General features: G+C 38.0%; 1 protein-coding gene across 2 annotated transcripts in view; it reads left to right on the top strand.

Moving 5' to 3' along the window:
• Window positions 1–23,246, top strand: part of DLG2 (discs, large homolog 2 (Drosophila)) — a 1,012,119-nt gene that overhangs the window by 746,019 nt on the left and 242,854 nt on the right. For both annotated transcript variants that reach the window (XM_010576558.1, XM_010576559.1), the window contains one exon: window positions 733–888. In XM_010576558.1, the coding sequence (XP_010574860.1) occupies window positions 733–888 (156 nt within the window). The remainder of the gene's footprint in view (window positions 1–732; window positions 889–23,246) is intronic.

Below are 23,246 nucleotides of genomic sequence, written 5' to 3'. Positions count from 1 at the left end.
TTTGGAGCGGCAGTGCAAGTGCGATTGCAGTAGCCTCGTCAACAAGGTTAACTGTTTGAGATGTGGTCTGCATAATCAGATTTTGAAGGTTGAACCTGAAAAGAGAGCAAAGAACTCTTGAAATGAAATGAATTGCCTGCCAATGAGATGAATTGCTTACACAGTTTGTTACCGTCAGTGTTATTGCAGGATATTGCTCACTGTGACCACAGCTCTACTTGCAAAGCCCCAGCTCATCGGGGCAGGAGTACGTTGTATTAAAAAGTGATATGTATGTCATTGTTATCTTAAAATTAATGGGTAAAAAATAACTCTTTTCAGGTAATAACCATCGTATTTTCTTCTATGCAACGCTCAAAATTAAGATCACAGAAAGCTGTGCAGGAGTAATGTTGTTCGATTAAAAAAAAAAAAGAAAGCAGAGTATGTGGGAAAATTCATCACTGAACTTCAGAGATAAGATATTCCTTTTCAGTGCCACACTTCCCATAAGCCAGTTTTATGGCCCACTTACGTTGTGTATATCTTTATATGCAGTTGCTTGTATGCCGTAATACTGTGTTATCAAATTCTAATGTTTCCTTTAACAGCACACTTTACTTGTCAGGAAAACCCTACTGAAAAGGTCTTGCCAGATTTGCTATGCATGCTTTTAAAATGATTGCTGTGTTTTCTCTATATCCTCAGCCACTAATACGCACCTGATTTTTACTCTTGTCTCTGTATCACCAGGCCTCCTGAACCTGTTTACAGCACTGTGAACAAACTGTGTGATAAACCACCTTCTCCTAGGCACTATTCCCCTGTCGAGTGTGACAAAAGCTTCCTTCTTTCAGCTCCCTATCCCCACTACCACGTAGGCCTGCTCCCTGACTCTGAGATCACCAGGTACTGCATGCGCTTCTTCCTCACCTCCTTCATTAGAGTGCATGATCATCACTGGATTTATCTCATAGTTTGCATCTTCACCATAGATCTTCTTTTTCTACAGCTTGTGCTTGTTTTTAACCATGCTTTCACATCTGCACCACTGGAAGATATGTGCTATCTCGGTATATAATTTTGGTCATCCAAAATCCAGTGATGAACACAGGCAATGTTTTGATCCATTGGAATGGTGCTCTAAAATAGGTTACATAATATGTATCACATTTTACAACTGAATTCAGAATTTGTTTCTCTGTGAGTACTGAAAGTGACTAAGACTTCACTGAAAGCTGTAGTAATTTGGTTTGATTCAGTCATTTTATTTCTGTGTCGTGCATACTTTGTTCCCTGAGCATCTTTGGGTTTATAGGGTGGCCGCCTAAGCCATTCAGAAGAAACTGAGCAAAAAATAATCACCTCCCTCACCAAGTTGTGGTTGAGAATGCATCTAAAATGTAGCATTCCCTAGGCTAGCTGTGCTCCAGGAGGACAGTTAGTAAAACCTAGAATGATGAACATTTCCACAACTGAAGTAACGGAAGACATTTCTATAAAATATTGTCAGTGATTGCCTCCTGAGAAATATTTAATGAAGAAAAACATACTGCCCAAAACTGTATGCTAGTATAACCCAGCTGCTCTTCTATAGTCTAATAGGTTAGTAGTAAACTACCTGCAAACAAGACTTGGGAGATAGAGGAGGAGTTCGGCACAAGTTTTCAAGAAGATGTTGAGTGCTTCCTTTGTCAGGAAAAAACTATCATCTTTCTTTTATATTCTAGAGTAGAAGAAAAATAATTGTATTTGGAGCTTTGATCATAGACATTTTCTAAAGAAAACAGTTTTCAAAGAAAAGAGTAATGTGGGAAGAGAGGAGCAGAAGTGTGTAAGTGGAAAGTAAAATGGTAAATTAATGTGAGATACAATAACAGGAAAGAAACCCCAGGGATTAGAAAAACAGCTGTGAAAGGCATTGCAGTGCTATGAAATAAAAAGCTAAATTAAAAAAGCGGTAAGACAAATACTAGTGAAGAACGCAACAGATGTGGTAAGACCATGCAGAAGCTGTTAGTTTATTAGAATGAAAACTGGCTAGCTTCTAGAATTTGTAAAAATATGCTTAATCACTGGACAAAGTGATTAGTCAAACTGTTCAGGCCAGTGCAAGTTTGGGTGAAAAACATTGATAAGGGCAATGTTTTATAAAGGTATAAATAACTCCGCAAGGACACCAGACACTAACAGATCTATCCACAATATTTTAATTTCTCTGCAAGCATTATCTCAAAGGAAATAACTAGCCAAAAAAGTAGTAAAATTACTTCAGGTCTTTAGGTACAGTGTACACGAGTAATTTATCTGTAAGCATCACAGTATTTCTGTGTGTTTAGAGCCAGACAACAGAAGACATCATTATAAAAAGTCTCTTACTTTTAAAATGGTCCCTTTAGAAAGGAAGGGATCAACTTGAACTAGAAAGTTGAACAAGCAGGTTCTAGGGGATTTGGGGGCCATGGAGTTGTGTAGTGGGAGCACTGAGGATTAGACTGTGGCTTGCTAACTGTAGAGAGATGCAATTCATTGCTAAGTGGTCGATCTCTATAGACGTGACTGTGAGGACTATGGAGATAGGTGGGGGAAAAGGGTGAATCTGTTAAGGCTACTCCTGCAGACCAGATACTCAGGTGCCAAAAATCAGTGGAGCCCTGGAGAGCTCATAGAACAAGGCCATTTTGCCACCTGAAGGTATAATTCTCTACATCCTTTTGCTTTATTGTATGATTGATTGAATACTTGGTCATCAGATATTTGATGACCTGACATCAGGACTTAAAAAGCTGGGGTTTGTTCTACTGAGTGTCAGTTAACACTTCTCTTTAAGAACAAGGTTTGATTTCTCTTCATTCTACTTTGATATAAAATTAAGCTCTAGTCCCTGTATATTTAATCAGTTTGCTTATTTCAACAGTCCAATAAAAAAACTGCAAAAAGAACACAAAAAATGAGAAAAGACACAACTCACGGTTAAATGCTCTGCACTATGCTCTGCTACATGCTGTGGTAGAGGCAACTGATTGCTATAATTTATACTTCCTTCCCACTGTGAAATAACATTCAGATGGAAAATATGACAGTTTTCGATGTTCTCAAATACTGTCATCTTTTCCACAGGACTCTTTGAATAGTTGACTGTGGAAGAAGACATTTGAAATAATATTTTACCAAATGCCTTCGGTGAGGAAAGTGACAGCTTTACAACATATGATCTGTTTTCCAAATGGACTCAGTATTCACAGCTGGAGAACAGATTTTAGAAAAGTGTTTACCCCATTTTAACCCTAATCCAAGTGGCTATTTTTACAGAAGTGTTCATTGTACACAGCCCTAAATTTCACAAAGGTGATGTGTCTCAGGGCTGTATTGTGTTGAATATTTGGAAGAATTAAGCCCTATTCCTCCACATTATACACTCTCATGGTCTTCAGTCAAATAAAAAAGATATCTCCCTGTCTTTCTGCAGGCTTCCTAGAAAGAGTGTTTCATCAGAATTGTCAGCCTCAGGTTTGGGGAGGAAGGGACAGGGGTTATTTGCTTGTTTTGGTAACTGCGGTTGTTGTTGTATCTCAGTGCTCCAGTATTGATAATCTGCTGAGGAACTGCAAGAAATTTGGTTTGACAAACAACTCTTCCAAAGGAAGAGGAACATGATGCCATGTTCTCCCAATTGAAATGCTTGTAAGCCAGCCAACGCCTTTCAAATTACTGCTCCAGATAATTTGTCAGCTACTCCTCAGATGATTGTTTTGTCAGGCTCATTAACTTAATAGGCAAAGAGAATTCATAGGCCAAAGCCTTACTTGTCTATAATAAATTCAAGTTTATAACCCTTGCTTTTATGGTGGCCTGTCTTAGCTCCTGGGAGATTTGGAGGTCCAGAACTGTATACTCCCATTTTAGGATAAAAATAATTTGGTTTTTGATTGAATTATCAGTTCATGTGAATTGATATTAAAAGGGCTATGTCAATGTGTAACAACTGAAAATCTGTCCCACTGAAGGCAGGAGTAGAGAGAGAATTTTGCAGTAGTAAGTTTTCCTTTGAGAGCACCACGTGGGAATGTATGCAGAGTATTCCTGTTCTGGCCTCTATCATTATTGACAGTTATGTCTACAATTAGAAGATTATTGGCAGCGAAAGGAAATCACAGCTCATAGATGTAATACTCTTTCTACAAGCACGAGACTTTGTTTCCGTATTATGTAACACAATATGTTGTGTTCTCAGTCTTTGCACTGAGAACTTTGTTACATACACCACTACGTAGACACACTTAAAAAATGCTTCAGTTTTGCCCAGAAATAACTTCCCTTTCTTCACTGAAATGTTTTTGGCATTCTAGTTGCCAGCATAGCTTTTGCTAAAGGGCAGCCCTCATGTTGTTGGTTTCTGTAATTTTTTTTTTTTTTTCCCCCATCAGTATTTGCTTTTCTCTTAAGCCTTTGATCATGTGATTGCGTCAATATTTTTGAATACATCTAGGGGAAGGAACTAAGGGTAGAGTTTCGAACTTTGTAGTCATGGAAGAAAAGCTTGGGAACATGACTCCTCCAAAGAAAATAAAAATAAGTGAAAAGTTTGTTCATGTTTAGTCTAAACTTGCAGATCCTCCTTATGGTGCTTGGGTGCCTGGATTGAAAGTATTTGGCTTGCTTTTTAAATCAAGATTAGTTTCTTGAAGCCAGCCCTGGTTCTGGCTGACACTGTGATCTGCAGTCTTAGGCAAGGTAGTTAATGATTTTGTGCTTTGTTTCCCAGCCTCTAAAGAAGTTTAGCAATGATCTCATAGAGCTTCTTTGAAAACTAATTCTGTCTGAGACAATAGCATCCTATTATTAATGGTAATTTGTGTTATTGTTTAATAACATAAAAATGATTTTAAGGTATTTGATGAATTGGATGAATGACATCAGTTCTTCGGACCACCACTACTTTCTCACCGATGGGGATTAGGGAGAGAAGATAATACTGGCACAGGGCTCTAGGGCAGAGTCTTTTGCAGAAAACAGCATGCCATTTGCATAGGTATTCAAGGGTAACTGAGCATTGTGTAACAATAAAGAACTACACTAATAAAAGTGTGCTGAAATATATGCAGGACATATGGGTAAAGAGACTATAATGTCCAGAATCTTAATGATTGATGTGTGATGCTACTTCCAATGTGTGGCTGAATTCCCACAGCCTCCATGTAAGCACAGGAGGGTCACAACATTCCAGCAGCCTCCGCAGTCAGACTAGTGTACCTCCGCAACGCTATACAAGCAAGTGCTTGCGGTCACCTCATTTAATTGTCGGGATCCCTGGGATCCCTCCGTAGGCCATGAAGCGACAGCTGAGAAGGTGCTGATCGCTTTTCCCTGATCCTAGCAGGAAGTTAAGGTAACTGCACCTGAAAAAAGAGTGAGCGGTGGACCTCTGGTACTCATTGGTATAGGGTCTTTTCTCATTTGATAATATCTCTGCAGCCTTTTTCTTTACAACAGCCTACTGGGAGCGAGCTTATTGTCAAAATGATGCATATAACTGTACTTGTGTGTGGCTGCCTTCCAGGGAGGCTCTTGTCATCTTTATTGAAATTCACATTGTACAGGAGTACTCATCATCCCCTTTTCAATCCCATGTGTTTAATATAGGAATTATATCTCCCAAAACACATCTATCCATATTTTGAGGTTTTTGAAATGCCTGGCAACCTGAAAATGGGACCTATCAAACAAGCAGTAAAAAGCAATATTATGAAATTGAGTCTTCAACTTGCCCCACATAAACACAACCACCTTTCTTGAATTTCAAATGAGCATTTACTGTTTAGTTGTATTCATTGACTTATTTTTTGGGAACATTTCAAATAATAATTACAAAATTGGAAATTAGTCTGGTTTGGGCAAATGGTTTTAAATACTTAAATATTTAAAATCAGAATTGGAGCAGATTTGTGCTTTTTCCTATTTTAACATCTTGGAATCAACTTCTGGACTGATCTGCATTTCACTCAATTCAGTCACAGACAGCAAGCTTATATATGGTGAACTAGCGCTACTAAATAGCACTACTTAAAGACAGTGGAAGGGAATGAGTACACAATTCTTTCTGTGGATTTTTGAACAGCAAAATAGGCAATACTGAGGTTCAACTTACTCAGTGTCAATGGAAACAAATTAATCCTATAGTCACAAAAAAAACCCTATCTTTAGAAAATAAAAGATACCTGGTTAAAATAACTCTTGATAAAGTAGCTCCCTAAAACCATAAGGTGGCATTTTAAAAAATGAACGCTGTGACTTTTTGTTTTGAGAAGTGACTTTAAGGCATATCTATACACAGATTTAGGCAATCAGAGGCACAGAACATATAGCAAGCCCTAAGCAATTTAAGAGCTTAAACTGGTCATCACAGAGGCTGGCTTGGGCACTGATGTTCCTACTGATGGGAATTGAAGCATCCTGTTATTGCTGATTTCAGTGAGAATTAGGTGTGTAAGTGCTATGGCCTTCACTCCCTAAACAACATCTTTAGCAATTCAAGTACTTCTTTAACTCTGGCACCCAGACCTTTCTAAAAATAAGCTTGGACACCTTGACTTACACTCAGGAACACACACTGCAGTGGTTGACAAGATGCAGCCCAGATGTATGCAACCACATACCCATTATGCTTGACTGAGTTGTGCTGCTTCCGAAAGCAGCTCCAGAACTGCAATATTTTATAGGTACATATTATAAGGCAAAAAAAAAAATCAGCCCAAACTCTGTTGATTAACTGTCTACAACTCGAATACAACATCTCAATGTAGATTGTCCCTGCTTGTGAATCAGACTCCTGAGGCCTTTAAATTATTTAGGATCTTTTGGAAATGATACAAGTTAATTGTGGATTTTCCTTATCACTTTCAATTAACAAATTAAGAAGTGTTAACTGGAACAGTTTTCTATAATTTCATTTTAATCCTGACTCAAGTCTTCTCTTCAAGTAAATGATCCAGTTGTGTAACTGTTATAGTTAATGAAAGAAAAATGATGCTGCCTTTCAGCCTCAGCTTTCATGTTATTTTGCATGGATGAATCTCTGACTCTAATAAGCACAAACATTCCTATAGACTTTTCTATGATCTTTCATTTTTTTAATGAGGAGTCTTCAATTTTGGACACTTAATTAAAATTACTAGGAAGATGCACCTTTTAAAAACTCAGAGAAATGATTGCAGGAGAATCTTAACCTGTAAAGGCATAAAATCTCTACAGTTCAAGTGTTTAATTATGTAAAGTTACAGAAGCCTTTCAGGTTAAGATGGGATGCTTCAGGTTAGAGCTGCTGGGCTTTATTTCCAGTTGTGCTGCTGATTAATTCTCTGCAGTTGAGCAAATCACTTAATTCTATTTGCTTTGCTTTACCTATCAGTAACATAATCTTCTTACCTAGTTATATTGAGAAGGATAACTAAAATCATTAAACAGAACAGAATAAAATTTTAAAAGGAGAAAAATTAAGATGTTTGTTCTGTTCCATTATTTGGGAAAAGTTTCGTATTTTTGGAATATATGGTTTGATTTTTCAGAGATACTCTGCTTTCTTGTGCTACAGAGCCTCTTTTGTTCATATTCTGCACCCATGGAAATTAAACTGTATATTCTTAGCTCTTAAAATGGACAGAAATATTAACTCAGTTTTGTTAAGTAGCAGTATGTTCTTTACTATGTCTTTAGAGAAGAAAAAAATACCAATTCTCAGTAAGAAAACATCTGTAAATCACTAGTATTAAAATTTCCCTGCTGTTATGATTACAAATAGAGCTACAGAGAGACATTTGGGAACAAAGGAAAGATGTCTCCTTCCTTTCCATGCCTATAAGCAAGGTCTGAAATTCAGTCTCTTAAGTCAGTCACAGAACACTCCTGAAGTATCGAATGGCAGTTCCTATGTCTGTTTTGGATTAATGGTGAAGACTGGAAGTGGGGGACTAGAAAGGTATCAGGCATTTTTAACTGGTTCCTGTCTGAGGATTTTGGCCAGGGCAGTCAGTCATCCAGTATGGGGAGGACAAGGTGGACCATGACGCTCAAAACCAAAGTTTTGCCTGTTGTCTGCTTCAGAGGATGCCATTCACCACCTAACACTGGCCACAGCAGTTACTGGCTAGATACAAGGCAGGGCTGATGCTTCAGATTAACTCATGAAAATCCAGTCAGTTCATAACTAGGTCCACACAATAACATTGTTGTTTGAAACAGTAATTTCGGTGAGATGCAGTATACGTAAGCACCCACTCAAACGTTTTGTTCTGGTCTCTGAAAATCCCATTGAAACAGTTCTTCCAAAATGATAGAGCACTAAAACTCCAGGCGTAATGTTGAAATGCTTCTGAGTGTTGGGAGAAATTTAAACCCACATTTTTTAATATTGCTTCCATATCTGGTTCAAGTGTATTCAGAATAAATGACAAAAAAATTTGACAGAATGTGTCACTCTGCATAAGAGTGCTACAATAACAAGCTAATGGAGCCATTCACTGATTCAAATCTTGTCCACAGTGACAAAAGTTAATGACAATTATTACCTGACAACTGTCTAAAGGCCAATATGAGAAATGGGTTTGGAGATTTCAGTTTCATTCCTGTGGACAAGTTTCCACATCATAAAAATCATCACTCCATCTGTCACAGTAATTGCTAGACTCTCAGCTCATCAGAAAAACCAAGAATAGATTTAACCTGGAGAACAAATTACTCTTTTTACCCTGAGAGAGTTCTTTGAGCTTAGAAATAAAATATTACTGTGGAGACAGGGTAAATAAAGCCACCCTGTGGCTACCTATGCTGTACCTGTTGGGGGAAGAATAATTTCCAGGGTTGTAGCTGCACATAAAAGAGCAAGAAACTTACTGGTTAGAGCAAAGAGCTAGGAACTGGGAAATTGGCCTGTACCACTGACAGTTTGTATGACCTTGGCAAATGAAGACTTTCCTTCAATTTTGTCCAATTGTGAAATATGTGACACGCATCCACAGACAACACCAGCAGCCCTTGGAGTTAAAAGATATTTCCAACAGGTGCAGGTATGCATGATTTTCTGCACTGCATAAAAAAGAGTGATCATTAGTACCAAGTGGACTGAAAAGAAGCATCATGGAAAGCAGGTGGGACCTCTAATTACAGCAGTGTAATATGTCATGGAAATGCGAGAGAATTATAACAACAGTAATAATGAACCTTCCCTCAGCCCTTTGCTTATCTTGTTTTACACTACAGTTATCCCACTGGAGTAACGTGGTGCTGACTCAGGCCCCCAGGTTATTTTGTGTTTAATTATCGCCATTTATTATTGTTGACATAAGCCCTATATGTAGATACTTGCAAATATGTCCATTTCTGTTAGTTTTGCCAAGTCAAGTAAGGTCTGACTTTGAACAGGATATGTCTAAAAATACGCTTGTGGTACAGAAATCAGGAGGTAGCACTCTGCTGAGTCTGTGCTAGGCCAATGGTACTGCAAACCTATTTGAGGACACTGCTGTGGAAGGTGTTGCAACGCTGAATGAGCTGTTTAAACTAGCTCCTCATCTCGTGTAGTTGCCGATTTCACAGCACTTCTCCAAAAAGTGTAAAATACTATTTAATTGAATAGTCAGAAACACAGAAATAATAAGATTAAAAAAACCTCCTGATGTGATGGGATCCACCTCCTGGGTCTGCTCTAAAATTTCTACATACGTTTGTTTTCAGATTTTTTTCCCCACTCTCAGAACGTACCTGTATGTTTATGGGTCAATGAGGATAATTATTTGCCATGGTAAAGGGAAAACTGATTTCAGTAGCCAAAGGCTAAAACAGTGGGATCAGATTCTTCTGCCATTTCTTTGTTTTTAAAAGGACATACAACCATTGTTAGGAAAAATGTAACCAAATGGTTATATATTTCTCATGTTACTGCAGAAATATTTATTGATCAGTACTTATTACATTTCCTATTTCAAAAAAGCATTTGTTACTCTTTGAAAATATTGACTATATAATTGGAACCATCTGTTTGCAGGGACTTCAGTGTGATACAAGTAATGATAACCATAACGTCAAAACTTCAAGATGCTTATCTAAATTTGAGTTGGACCGAAAGTCTCAACTTAACTTTGGGAGGTTGTTGTACGGTGTTCCCCGATTCAGTCTGGCAATACAAATACTATAAAGGGGTTTAGGAAAATGGGGAAAATAGCAGAGGAGAAAACAGAAAATTGTGGGAAATTAAACTCCCCTTTACCTACATAGTACATTTATGTACATGTGTTACAGTTAGTGAGATGTTTTTAAATACCATCTGGGCTTTGAATAAATACCATCCTTATTTTAGGTTAAGCTTTCATTTTGATGTGAGGAACTGCTGAACTTTTTTTCTTATTCATTTAAATTCATTTTCATGTAAATATAGCTATAAATGTTTGTAATATTTAAGAGACACAGAAGATACTGAATAACATTTTTAAAAATTACTGAGTGATTCACTAGCCTAGCGAGAAAATTGGCTGTTGTAAAATACAAGATGAGCTTTCAGATAATCTCATGAGTCAAAGTCCAACTGATTTCCAGTAAAATACAGATTTGGAAGTACCTAAATTACATTTGAAAGTGAAGTGTGAACTACTAAAGAAATACAGGCCAGAGATATATAGGCAAGAATCTCTGCTTAAATTCCATAGTTTGGCATGTAGTTACTTTGCAAACCATGACACTTTCGCTCTGTACCCCAGTTTGGGTATTGAATTTTCCATCTCTTCACCTTTCAAACTGAAAGTAGTGTGAGTATACACTTGCTACAGCTTTTTACCAGCCCCCTTTTAAATCCTAATTAAAGCAATATCACTCCAGTCGACTTGTCCCTGTATTTTCTCACTTCCCTATTTGGTGCGAGAAATAGTAGCTCAGTCCTTCACAAAGAATATTTTAAAGCTGTTACTGCATTTCTTGGGTGGTTGGTGGTGCTATGTGTTTGGCCACCAAAATAATCTGGTGATTACTTAAAAGTGGTTTATTTGGTTGCTTTGTTTTCCCCTGTAGACTTAACTTCTAATGATGTAACCTGCAATGAGATCCAAATATGACTTCAGATCTTTAAAATTTCTCTTTTAGATTCCACTTCAGTTCCAAATATACATTAGGATTTGGAAGGATAATTTATGTTATCCTGGTGGACTAGGGTTGTGCCTATTTGCAGTCGGTTTTTCTTCCAACTCCTTAGTTTCTTTGGCAAATTTGCATAAGCACTGTAATCTTTTTGTATGTTAGTTGAATGTTTTAAAAGAGCATGTGTGTAGGAAATCAGCCGTAGTCATTATAAGCTGCTGTATCAATATGAAGTTACTGGGAAAAGTTTTTGTTTGTTTATTTTGCTAAGAAAGAAAAGAAAAAAACCCCACATATTAGGTGTGCAGAAAGGATTACAAGCTCTAAACATCCATGAATTTTGTGAAAGTCTAGTTATGCAACTGACCTTTTTGGGTTGAACCTAAATTTAGCTAAATTGTCATTGTAAATTTGCATGTAGAATTTGTTAATGTTTTGGGATCTTAAACAATTTATTATTTAAAAGGTTGTTATTTCATTTTTAAAGAATAGCACTAGAAGCAGCTAGCTTACCTGATTTTTTTAAAATAATGCTTATAGTGCCTATACCCACTACTGTTACTGCATAAAAAGCAAGGTCAATGGAAGTGACAAGATATTAAAATACATCTTTTTAGCTGACAAAGGGAAGGAGAGGAAGATTTAGTTTGACTTTCAAAATTAAAATTTCAATATTGTTAAGGAAATACCGGAACAGAAACATTACAATCACCAGGGAGATGCATAGACAATTTCTTAGTATTTCCATACTCCATGCAGAAAATGAATCATTCCACAGATAATTAGAGTTGCTTGCTGTATCTTTTGAGGATCGTTATAGTTCTTGCTTTTATGCCATTGAAATCACTACACTGATGAAGTGGGGAGCAGGGAAAAGAATATAACTCTACAGTGTGAGAGTATACTTGTGTATATGGTCTTGCACATCACAAATTGCTTTTGATTTGATTACACTGATTTCTAACATCTGAATTCTGAATAGCAATGACTGTATCCTTAAGATAAGCTTTCCTAAAAAGCATCCTGAAACCATCATAGTGTATTACACTGTGTAAAGAGAAAAACGTATCAGCATGCACACGTGAAATGCGCTGAAGCCCACATGGGGGGAGTACACAGTGCGGAAACCAAATGTCACTTGCTACTACTCACTGGTAGTAGGGTGCATCTGCGCAGCCCAGTGCAAGACCATTCAGATACTCCTGAACTGGTTCTAGGCAAGTTAGGTTAGCTGATGAAGCAGTCTAACCTGCTTCCAATAAATGCCCACATTGATTTATAGGTGACTTGGATATAATCAGCAGTATGTGTAGACAATTCAGTTGCTGATCTGATGAAGGTTGCGTAAACTGTAATCAAAACTCTTAGCCTATTCAGGGTACAGTGACTAAGAGTTGCAGGTAGGAGGACTTAACATAGTATCTGTGGCAAGAGTGTGGTTATACAGGCTTGGTTGGAAGCAGAAGTCATACAGGTTCGGTTACCATACAAACTCAGGTAATACTGTCATTGCACCATGCAGAAGAGAATTTGCTTTTGACGTTTCAGATTCAGTGGTATGAGTGAAGGTAGTTAATTTTTCATATCAAGCCTTTACAACCATTTTATATATTATAGTACTTCAGTGAAAGTGTATAAAAAGTCTTGTTTTATGAAGACATCTAAAGTAGGCAATGAATTAATGAGTTTCATTGAAATCACAGGTGCTGTCTAGAATCTTGAGGCTCAAATGATTGAAACTTCTCCTGGTTAGTATGTGCACAGCAATTAGAAAGGGAAGTATGCAAAAAAGGAAATTTACTCCTGATGGAAATTGCAGTACATTTTTCCTAATGAATTTTGCCTGGTTTCCCAGATAAACTTTTGTAGTCATCAGTCAATAATTAGCATTCATGTTGGTATGCCAGGGATTACAGAACTGGGTCTGTCAGCTAGAGTACTGGAAGGTTGCACTTTGGAACCAAAAATTCAAGATCCAAACCATACTGGCAATGATCAGAACACAAATCATGTTCAGCCTATTTCTTTTCCTTGTCTTCCCTATTTTTTTCTGATACAGTCTTGTACAATACCATAGTGCTTTGAATTAATGACAAGAAGGGTAGAGTTCTCTGTTTTGACAAAAGTGGGATTAGGCAGCAGGTGTCCACAAAGGAAGATCAGTACAATACCAAAACCAAATCATATCTCAGTGGAGTCAGAAAGAGAATTACATTGACTTTGTTGGAGCTTGGATAATCCAGAATAAACATGGCAACATAATACTATAAGCAGGTTCATACTTTCATGTCAAGGCTAACTTCCAAATCGCATACATCATGCTTTGTAGCATCTCAGATTATTTCTCAAAAAGCCACAATCTATTTGAATGTACTACTGGGTATCCTTCATAAAGAATAGTATCACATGGAAAATAAATTCATACATGATTGGAATGGTAAATCTGTTTGCTGTTTACTCAAATAAATCAAGCAGCGTAGACCATTGCTGAGGAGTAAACCTTAAAACACAATGCTGCAGAATAAAATTGTAGTTCTTAGTAATCACCGTTATGATGAGAGAGGATTTTTATAAAAGTTAATGTAAATTAGCTCTTCAGTAGGATAAAATATGCTGTATTTTTTTCACATCAGATTTATATAACTTTATCCATGTCAACCTTTCTGGTTTTCATGTTTAAATTTTCCAGTTCTGCTATTCTTGCATTACCACTTTACAATAAAAAAAAATCAGCTTAATTAGTGTCAACTAACAGAAATGCAACATTGATGCAATTTAGGAAATGACAGTTTTTCTTCAGCTTGCCCACAGAAATGGTGGATAGTACAAATTAATTTTAGTCTTGTCTACCTACATGTATTAATATTGCTCCCATCACTGTATGAGTCAGGACATCTTATTTATCTTTGTTTTTTTAGAGACAGGGAGCTGGCAAATGAAAAGAGTAAATGGCTTTACTAAGGTCCTAAAGGAAATCCACAGTGAGGCTGGGAAGTTTCAGACTCACTTGCCAAGAGGAGCAACAAACAAAGCACACAAATCAAGAGTACATTGTGCAAATTCAAGTTTTAGTAGCATACATATGAATTTAAATCAGTGTAATTATCTTTCTGAAGATTTGAGATAGCTTCAATTGACTTGTAAAATAAATTGCTGGGAAAAAAGTCAAAGCCGCCATTTGATTTAGGAATTTTGATTCACAGGTTGATTAACCAATAGGCAGGAATTTGGTAGTGTTGTAAAAGGACTTTATATTTTTAACAAGAACAAAGCGAAATAAAATAGGTCCTAACAGAATTTTTTAAAGGGTATTAGCACTTCATCTATCTAGGCTTAAACCGGTCTCTAAGTAGAGAACAAGATGAGCTTTGATGTGAGAAGAAATTATGTTATATTTTCTTCTGTAAAATGCTGGCTCTTTCACCTCTGTTCTCAATCAGCGGTGTGCATAATGTAACATTTACTGTAAGAATATTTAATGGGTCTGGATTGCCATCTGTGAAATACATAAACTGAAATCATTTATCTTTTCCAACACTAAATTATACATTCTGCACTGCCATTGAAAGGGGAGAGTTGGTTCTTGGGACTGATGTGCAGCAATGTCTGATTGGTATATAAAAGGATTCTGCAGCTACAGTAGCTATCATAGGTTTAATAATAAGATGCAAATTTAAATGAATTCAGATGCCTCAGAGGTGTAGAATGTCTCCAGGCCTATCTTTGGGCCAGGAGAAAAAAACAGCAATCCAACTGTATTTGGAGAATTCCACTAGTTAAGAATACGATTATTTAAACAGATATTTTCTATAATAGTAGACATCCCTGATAGGTTGGAAGAGAGGCATAACTTGGAATAAAATAGTATATCAAAGGAATTCTAAACACAAGAGCCTATTGCCATGGAATTTCCTGCCAATCTTGCAAATGCAAGATTTGAAAATGTGGATGACCATCCAATGCATGGGCTTATCCTCCATCAGTTTTTTTGTATCATCTGAGTAATCCATATTTCGTATGTGAAGTGTTTCATTGATTGCAGGGTATTCATAGGTTTTCAGAAGAACTGCTTTGTCTTCCAAAATAACACATGGAGAGCTGAAGCAAAAAGCTGTGATGCTAGCTCAGTTCATGTGCATGGGATAAATATGGACACAAGATGCCCATCTCCAAAAATAGCTTCCTTGCGTGGCTATTTCTTTTTACAGTGCTAAATGACAGTGGAATTCTGGTTTTAGTCCTAGTTGAGATTGGGTGAGTTGCTGGTATAAATCCAACTGTGACCATTTTTATTGATTGATTCATGCTTCCTTGTGCTTCCCTGTCTGTCTGTTATTCTTATGTTTTCTCTTAAACAGCAGTGTTGTTTTCTCTCAGTATACCCAGTGCAATTGGCTCTGGCCAAAACATTAGGGAACCAAAGTAAAAAGGTACTGGCAGAGAGAAATGATTAGTTGGAAGCAGCAAAGAGAGATTTAGTTCTAGATAAAGCTTTTTATCTAAGAAATGAAAGCTGGAAGTAGAAGAAACATGGCAGCATCTTCACCCTTCACACTAAAGTAACCTTGAAATAACCCAAGAACCTTGGGTTTGCTGGCTGAGTGATGAGAAGATTGTAATTATAAGAAGCGATCCCTAAACTACAAGAAATATTTGAAAAGTTTAGTGAAGGAAACTCAGGCTGTTGTCCAGGACTTACACTATTAAGTATCTTAATGATATTAAATCAGCTCCCAGAGGGATCACAAATTGACCGTTTATCAGCTCAGTCATGTATGCATGCTTGCTAATTTTGCAAATTTTTTAAAACCAGTTGTTTTTAAAACCAGTGTTTTACTCAAATGATTTATATATTAAGTTTGTAACTAAACAATTCACCTTAAGGACTGTGACAGGCATAGAGTATCATAGAATCATAGAATGGTTTGAGTTGTAAGGGACCTTAAAGATCATCTAGTTCCAAGTGTAAAATTCTTCATAAATTCCTTTCACAGTTCTTTTCTAAATAGCTAAAATTCTCTTCAAAGATTGAATTTAACAAACATCCTTAAATAAATGGTGTTTTATATGTCAATTTAGGGATATGAGGATTGACATAATGGAACATATAAATAATCTATCTACCCCATCATTAATCTAATCCAATGCACAATGTGCTTGGACAATATTACAGTGATCTACTACGGGAGAGGCTTACGGCTGACAGTTGCATTGTGAGTAACCCCAGAACGAGAAAAATTAATAGATATTTAATTTTTTTTTTATCTAGTTCTACTGTATACTTCATTCTTAGACCTCAGTGTAAAATGCCTAATGTTTCCCATGAAATGCTGAGTAACTCCAACTTCTATCAAATTAAAAAGCTCCAAGAATCATGGTTTGTATAGATTAGATTAGAGACAGAAGGGCTTAAGCTGTTGAATTTCTTCACTACTCATCTTTCATTTTGACAGAGCATTCTTTATATTTCTGCATTTTCAAATTACCATTCACTGCTGTTTGTATGTATTCTGTTGGGATGTCATTTGTTTCTGTGCATTACGTTATTTCTACTTTTGCTTTTCTCTGTGTGTGTTTCTCTAGGATTTATTGTTTTCTGTGTTTGGTATAGCTGCACATGCACACATGCATGCTGGGCTGATTTGAATGATAGAGAAAGTGAGACTGAACTGCAGCTTATGTAGGATTGCATTCTCACCTCTGGTCTGTTGAAAAAGACAGATATTCAACCCCTATTCCTAGCTTGCATACAGATAATGTATATCCAAATAGGAGGGATAACATTATCAGAAGGTATCACACAGGTGCAGTAAACATTGTATCAGGAGCCACTGCAATATAAAGTGTGCTGTTCTGACAGATCGTAATCGTAAATTAATGTTCTTTCTGTTGTGATCATTCTTTTTGTTTTAACGAACCACTTCTGTGGAAGCTGAATACACTCCTTTTCTGGCTGTTTCACCTTGACAGTTAGTGTAATTCATTGCAACGCACACATGAGAGTTAGTAAGTATGGAGGAGATGAACTTGGTCTTATGCAGAAACAATACTAAAACTTAAATTTCTGTAGGAATGTTTTTATTGTGCAAATATAATGATACAGAATCTCATGGGATATAGAAATGTTTGTTAATGGCATGGTATGGTTTGGCATCAGACAGTTTTTCATTGCTGTTTTAAATCACTTTAATTAATTGTTATTATCCGTATGCTTTATCTTGAATGAGTAAAATTCAGTGCAATGACTCTACCATGAAAAGAATTTTATGTGCTTGTTTTTCTTTGGATGGAGATGGGTAGAAACTTTGCAAATTAGTTTAATGGCTTGCAGTTATTTGAGCTCTGTCATTAGGCTTATTTATCTATGATTTCCCTACTCTTTAAAAAAGAAGCAGATGCAGTCTAAAAGTCCTATGAATTATTTTTCAAGTGTCATCTTCAGTGCAAAGAAAGTCAACCCTCCCTTGAGAAGAGAAAGCAAAGCTAAGCTGTTCTAGGCACTAAATGTAGTATTGCAAGATCAGTGTAACCATTAAGTCATAATCTCTGTCCTTTTCGTTAATGACAAGATTGCTCTGACGGAGTTCTGTGTTAAAAATCACGTTATACTTCCTTTTTTGGGATCCTGAATTGGAATTAGGTCTCTGATTCCTAAATGGAACTCTCAACAGTCTTGTAAGTGGTATTCATAACTTCACATGAACTTCTGTGGGCTGTGGTGGAAAAGTACATGAAAAAGTGAGGTCCTTCCAAATTTTTCTAGTGTCTGTTTAACCATTTGTTCTCGTATCCTCCTATTGAGTACATATCTCCTATGAAATTGAATGTTGACAAAAATAATCCAGTTCATCCTGTTCTATTGACAATAATAAACCAGTTCATCTAAAAACTCTGGTCTTAACACTTTCTGAAATTCAAGGTCTTACTGGCTGTTAGCATTGTTATGAACAATTTACTAGTTTACAGCATTTCAGAATTTGTGCTGTATTCACAGACTATAAATTAGAGGAGCTTTTTCTTTAGACAATAGGAACAATTTCCTTACTAGAGAACTTCCCTACTCATTTTTGTTTTTTCTCCCCGCCCCGCCCCAACTGGTAAACTGGTAACTGGTAAACACATGTATGATGTGCAATTTGGTATTTTTGGACTGCAAATCTTACATGATTCTTCCTATTGTGCCTATATGAGATATCCTAAAACTTCCGAGATATTCCTTGATTTCTGCCTAAGTTTTGCCATTCAAAGTTTCTTAAAAGTGGAGCCCTTTTTCAAGTCCTTGGTAATGTCTTTAGACATTTGCTTCAACTGGAAAGGGATTTTGGTGCAGGTACTTGTGTGGTTACTTGCACAGAATCCTAATAAGCTTTGTGTGCAACAAATGTGTTTCATTATGGAAGCAATGCACAGCTCTAGAAATACATCAGAAGTGGTGTTATGGGACAATGGTGAGTGCTGTGTATCACAGTTGCCACAGAACAGCTACTAATGGAAATTGTGCTATGTACTCCCTGCGCACCCAACTCAACCAGTGCCCTGCAGCAGAGGCTCAACTGTGGTGGCCCAAGGCCACCGTCTGCATCTCTTGGTGCTGGGGGTAAATGCAGTTACACCAGCTGTGTGCAACGGGAAGGACAGTGGGCCAGCGGAGTGGCTGAAAATCAGGGAATCTAAGTTTCTACTTGAAAATTGTGCTTCCTACTCTTATCACTTGCATCAATACCCAAAGAAAGGCTATACATATATAGATGCAAGTATTATTGCTTTCCATTTTTAATAGGAAAAATACTGACATTTGAAATCAAGGATGGCAAATAAGGACTGGTGGGTTGATCTTGGCTAGATGCCAGGTGCCCACCAAAGCCACTCTATCACTCCCCTCGTCAGCTGGACAGGGGAGAGAAAGTACAAAGAAATGCTCATGGGTCAAGATAAGGACTCACCAATTACCATCACGGTCAAAAGCGACTCGACTTGGGGAAGTTAGTTTAATTTACTGCCAATCAAATGACAGTAGGATAATAAGAAATAAACCCAAATCTTAAAACAACCCCCACCCCTCCCTTCTTCCTGGGCTCAACTCCACTCCCAATTTTCTCTCTCTCCTCCCCGCCAGCAGCGCAGGGGGACAGGGAATGGGGGTTGGGGTCAGTTCATCACACGTTGTCTCTGCCGCTCCTTCCTCCTCAGGGGGAGGACTCCTCACACAGCCCCTGCTCCAACATTGGGATGGTCTTCATGAACTGCTCCAGAGGGGGGGGCGGGTCCCTTCCCCGGGCTGCAGTCCTTCAGGCACAGACTGCTCCAGCGTGGGTCCCCCACGGGGTCACAAGTCCTGCCAGAAAACCTGCTCCAGCGTGGGCTCCTCTCTCTCCACGGGCCCACAGGTCCTGCCAGGAGCCTGCTCCAGCGTGGGCTTCCCACGGGTCCCAGCCTCCTTCGGGCATCCCCCTGCTCCGGCGTGGGGTCCTCCCTGGGCTGCAGGTGGAGATCTGTTCCCCCCTGGACCTCCCTGGGCTGCAGGGGGACAGCCTGCCTCACCAGGGTCTTCATCACCACGGGCTGCAGGGGAATCTCTGCTCCGGCGCCTGGAGCATCTCCTCCTCCTTCTGCACTGACCTGGGGGGCTGCAGGGCTGGGGCTCTCACATTCTCACTCCTCTCTCTGGCTGCAACTGCTGTTGCACAGTAACTTTTTTCCCCATCTTAACTCTGTTCTCCCAGAGGCACTACCACCGTCGTTGATGGGCTCGGCCTTGGCCAGCAGCGGGCCTGTCTTGGAGCCGGCTGGCATTGGCTCTGTCAGACATGGGGGAAGCTTCTAGCAGCTTCTCACAGAAGCCACCCCTGTAGCCTCCCCCTTCCCTGCTACCAAAACCTTGCTATGCAAACCCAATACATATACATAAAATGAGCGAGAAGCTGAATGGCTACTTCCAGCCATATAATGCCACAAGCTTTGGCACTCTGCTTTTGAATTGTTTCAACATGTTCTGATTATTTAGTGTCTCCAGACATCCTTAATAGAAGTTTTTTTCTAAAGTACATCTTTCTTTCAACTACATTACAAAAGACTTAACTGATTAAGATGTTTTTCTGTACTATAGCATGTGTTTTCCTTTGGTGAAGCTGATTTCTTTTTACCCAGCAAGAATGCTTTTTGTTCTGTCACATAGAAATCAAACTGTCTCCAATTCTCTAACATTCATTGGAATGGTAATGCTTGGAAAGCACTAGTGCCAGAAGAGAATTAGGAGTGATAGCAAACAGTAAATGAGGTATGGCATTCAAATGTAGCAGCACGGCAAAAAAACCTTAGCAATGTTGAAATACAGAAGCATCATGTCAAAGAGTAGGGAGGGGGGTAACAGCTGCTTTCTCCACAAGGAATTGAAAACTCAGCATTGTATTAGGCACTGGTACCAGGGTACCAGGAGATGTAGGTAATTAGGAGGCCATGCAGAGTGCGTCAGGAAGTTTTCTGTCATTCCTAAACAAATGCTCCTTATTTAAATTCATGAAAGTAGCACTACATCCTCTCCCACAACTATAATTAGAGTTGTTATGTTCTTGGACCATTTCCATCTGATATTGCTTAAGCAACTGAGAAGGTGAGATTTTCTTTTTTCTACCATTCTCCCTTTTTTTTTTTTCTACATACCTACATACGTTTTTCAGTTGTTGCAAATATTTTGACATGTAAACCTCAGTCCTCAGCTGGTATAATTGTCAAACTAACTTCATCAGGGAGTACTTCAACTCCCAGGTGAGGCTTTATCATTCCTCATATTCATTACAGTAATATAAATAATAATAATGCAACTGAGAAGCTAGTAGAAAGACTTGAGATTTACATTTTTTTTAACAGTAACAGAATGTCTTGGATGCCATGGAGATTTAGGCATCTCACTTCAAAAAAACAAAGTCTGTCCAAAGTTTAAGGAGAAGATAAGCACAAGGAACGTAAAGAATTAGAAGGATGGGATGAAAGGGAGGAATTTAATCAAAATTTTAAAATCTATGTTGTCACAGAAATCAGTACGTGACAGTGGCATCTAGAACAGATTAACCTCCCAAATGAGCAAGGTACTATGTTTGAGTCATTAAAACAGGTCTCATGTTTCCTAAAATTTGTTCCACTTAATTTTTGTATTGATTTGTCACAGTATTTTTTTCTTACGGTTTTCACTTAGTATGCCTGGTTTGCACAATGCTGTGTTCTTCACAGTACTGTGTAAGTCTATATTTACTCTACATGGGAACATTAGACTCCATGTGAAACTTCTTCAAGAGTATATCCTCTCCACTCCTTTAAACAGCATTCCTAGTTATTTTCAGTTCCCCTCACATGATTCCAAACTTCTTCAGCTGTTTTAAATATTGTATTTCAAACTAAAATAACAATTTCTTCTCAGATAAGCATACTTTTTATATTTTAAAGCTTATCATTATCTTCTGCAATTACCTCAGCTGTGAGGAAGCAGATTTTAAGTCAGTGGATGTTTTACCACTTTGAAGATAGGTGCTGACTTAGGTGCACTGCTAACAAAGGTGGATAATTAGCTTTATTCCAGGAGCTGAAGTATTCCTCTGAGTCACAGTTTCACCTTGCATTCTTCCTTACTGCTAATTTAGGGCTGCAATAACTCAAATACCTTAAGTCCTGGAATGTGGCTAACCACTTCTCTTTGGCTACTGTTTAGGGAAGGAAGGGAGGAAGGGGGGGAGGGAGGAGGGAAGGGAGAAGGGAAGGAAGAGGGCAGCAACCTTGTTGACTTTACTCGTGCAAATAAAATTACTCCAGAGAACCTGAACGGACATGTAGTGTGGTCCTTATTCTACATATTTGTAGGCAGAGTGACAGCCTAATCCTTCATTTTGTTTCTTTTCTGTTTTCCACTTGGTAGGTATTTAGCCTAGCAATACTATTCATAGAGTATGTACAGATGCTACTTTAAAAAAATGACTTATGGTTGCTAAGTCACTCCAAAAATCCTCACTGCATGTGCCCATGCATGAAAACAGGGTTACGTCTCATGTGTGGCTTTGTTGCCTAAGGGTGATCTGAAAGTAGCAGGGTTGAATGTCCTATTCTCTGAAGTTTCCTATTTACCTCTGATGGGAGACTGTCTGGTTAGTTTGACACTTCTAAGATGGCTCAGTAACTGTCAGTATTGGATATTATCAAGCTGTTTGTAGCTGAGATAAAATTAATACCAAAAAAGCACTCCCTGGTCTTCTAATTAATCCCACAGGAGAGCAAAAACTCATTTAAGTTAGAAGTTTAGCTGTCGGCAGCATCAGGAAAAGCTGGTTTCACTTCACTGAGCTGAATTAAAACTCCACATTAATGGAATTAAAGCTTGTTGCCTTGTTAAACTCTTACATCCATCAAAGCAAAGGCTTAGAAGTTTTATAAACAACTGCACTGCTACCTCCAATCCTTGACATAAGAAACAACATATTGAGAATACATCATAAAACCAAATAGTGTTAGCGTTCCCTTCACTATTCTCCAGTGGAACTTTTTCAATATTGTATTTATCAATCTTTTTTCTTTTAGTATTGTGAATAACAAAGAATAACTAGGAGCTCTAGTTTTGGGGGCTTTGGGGTTGGGTTTTTTTTGGGGGGGGGTCTGCACAGAATGTGTTCATAGACAAATGGAGTTCTGTATACTTTTCTTCTGTGTGGCAGTTTCAGAATTGGGACCTCAAGAATACTGCTCCGAAGCTAGTGTTCAGGGACGTCTCAATCCAGTCTGTGCCACGAGCTGCATCACTGCTTCTTTATGAGAAGATGCAGGTCAATTGATTTAGGAAGCAAATGACTTTTATGCTGTCAGTTTTGACTTGTCAAAACAAAGATGTATGAAAACAAAAGGTTTCCTAAATCAGGGCTATAGCAAATAGAAGAAACTGTTCTTTGTTGGCAGGAGAGGAAAGTTGATGACTTTTCTAGTTCTCTGTGTGTAAAGACAACGTGTATTTTTTTTATATGAGCAAGAGACCAGGAAAAAATTCAGATTGTGACAACCTTCTTTCTTTCATCCTGAATGCAATAGGCAGGCTTTGGGATGAACTCTGATTTGAGTGTCATGCAGTCTGATCATTTAATGCTGGTTTGCCCTTATTTTTAGTTGCCAAA

The sequence above is a fragment of the Haliaeetus leucocephalus genome, unplaced genomic scaffold, assembly GCF_000737465.1.
Source record: "Haliaeetus leucocephalus isolate CR32 unplaced genomic scaffold, Haliaeetus_leucocephalus-4.0 Scaffold536, whole genome shotgun sequence".
Taxonomy (NCBI): domain Eukaryota; kingdom Metazoa; phylum Chordata; class Aves; order Accipitriformes; family Accipitridae; genus Haliaeetus; species Haliaeetus leucocephalus.
This window is presented reverse-complemented; position numbering and strand designations above follow the sequence as displayed.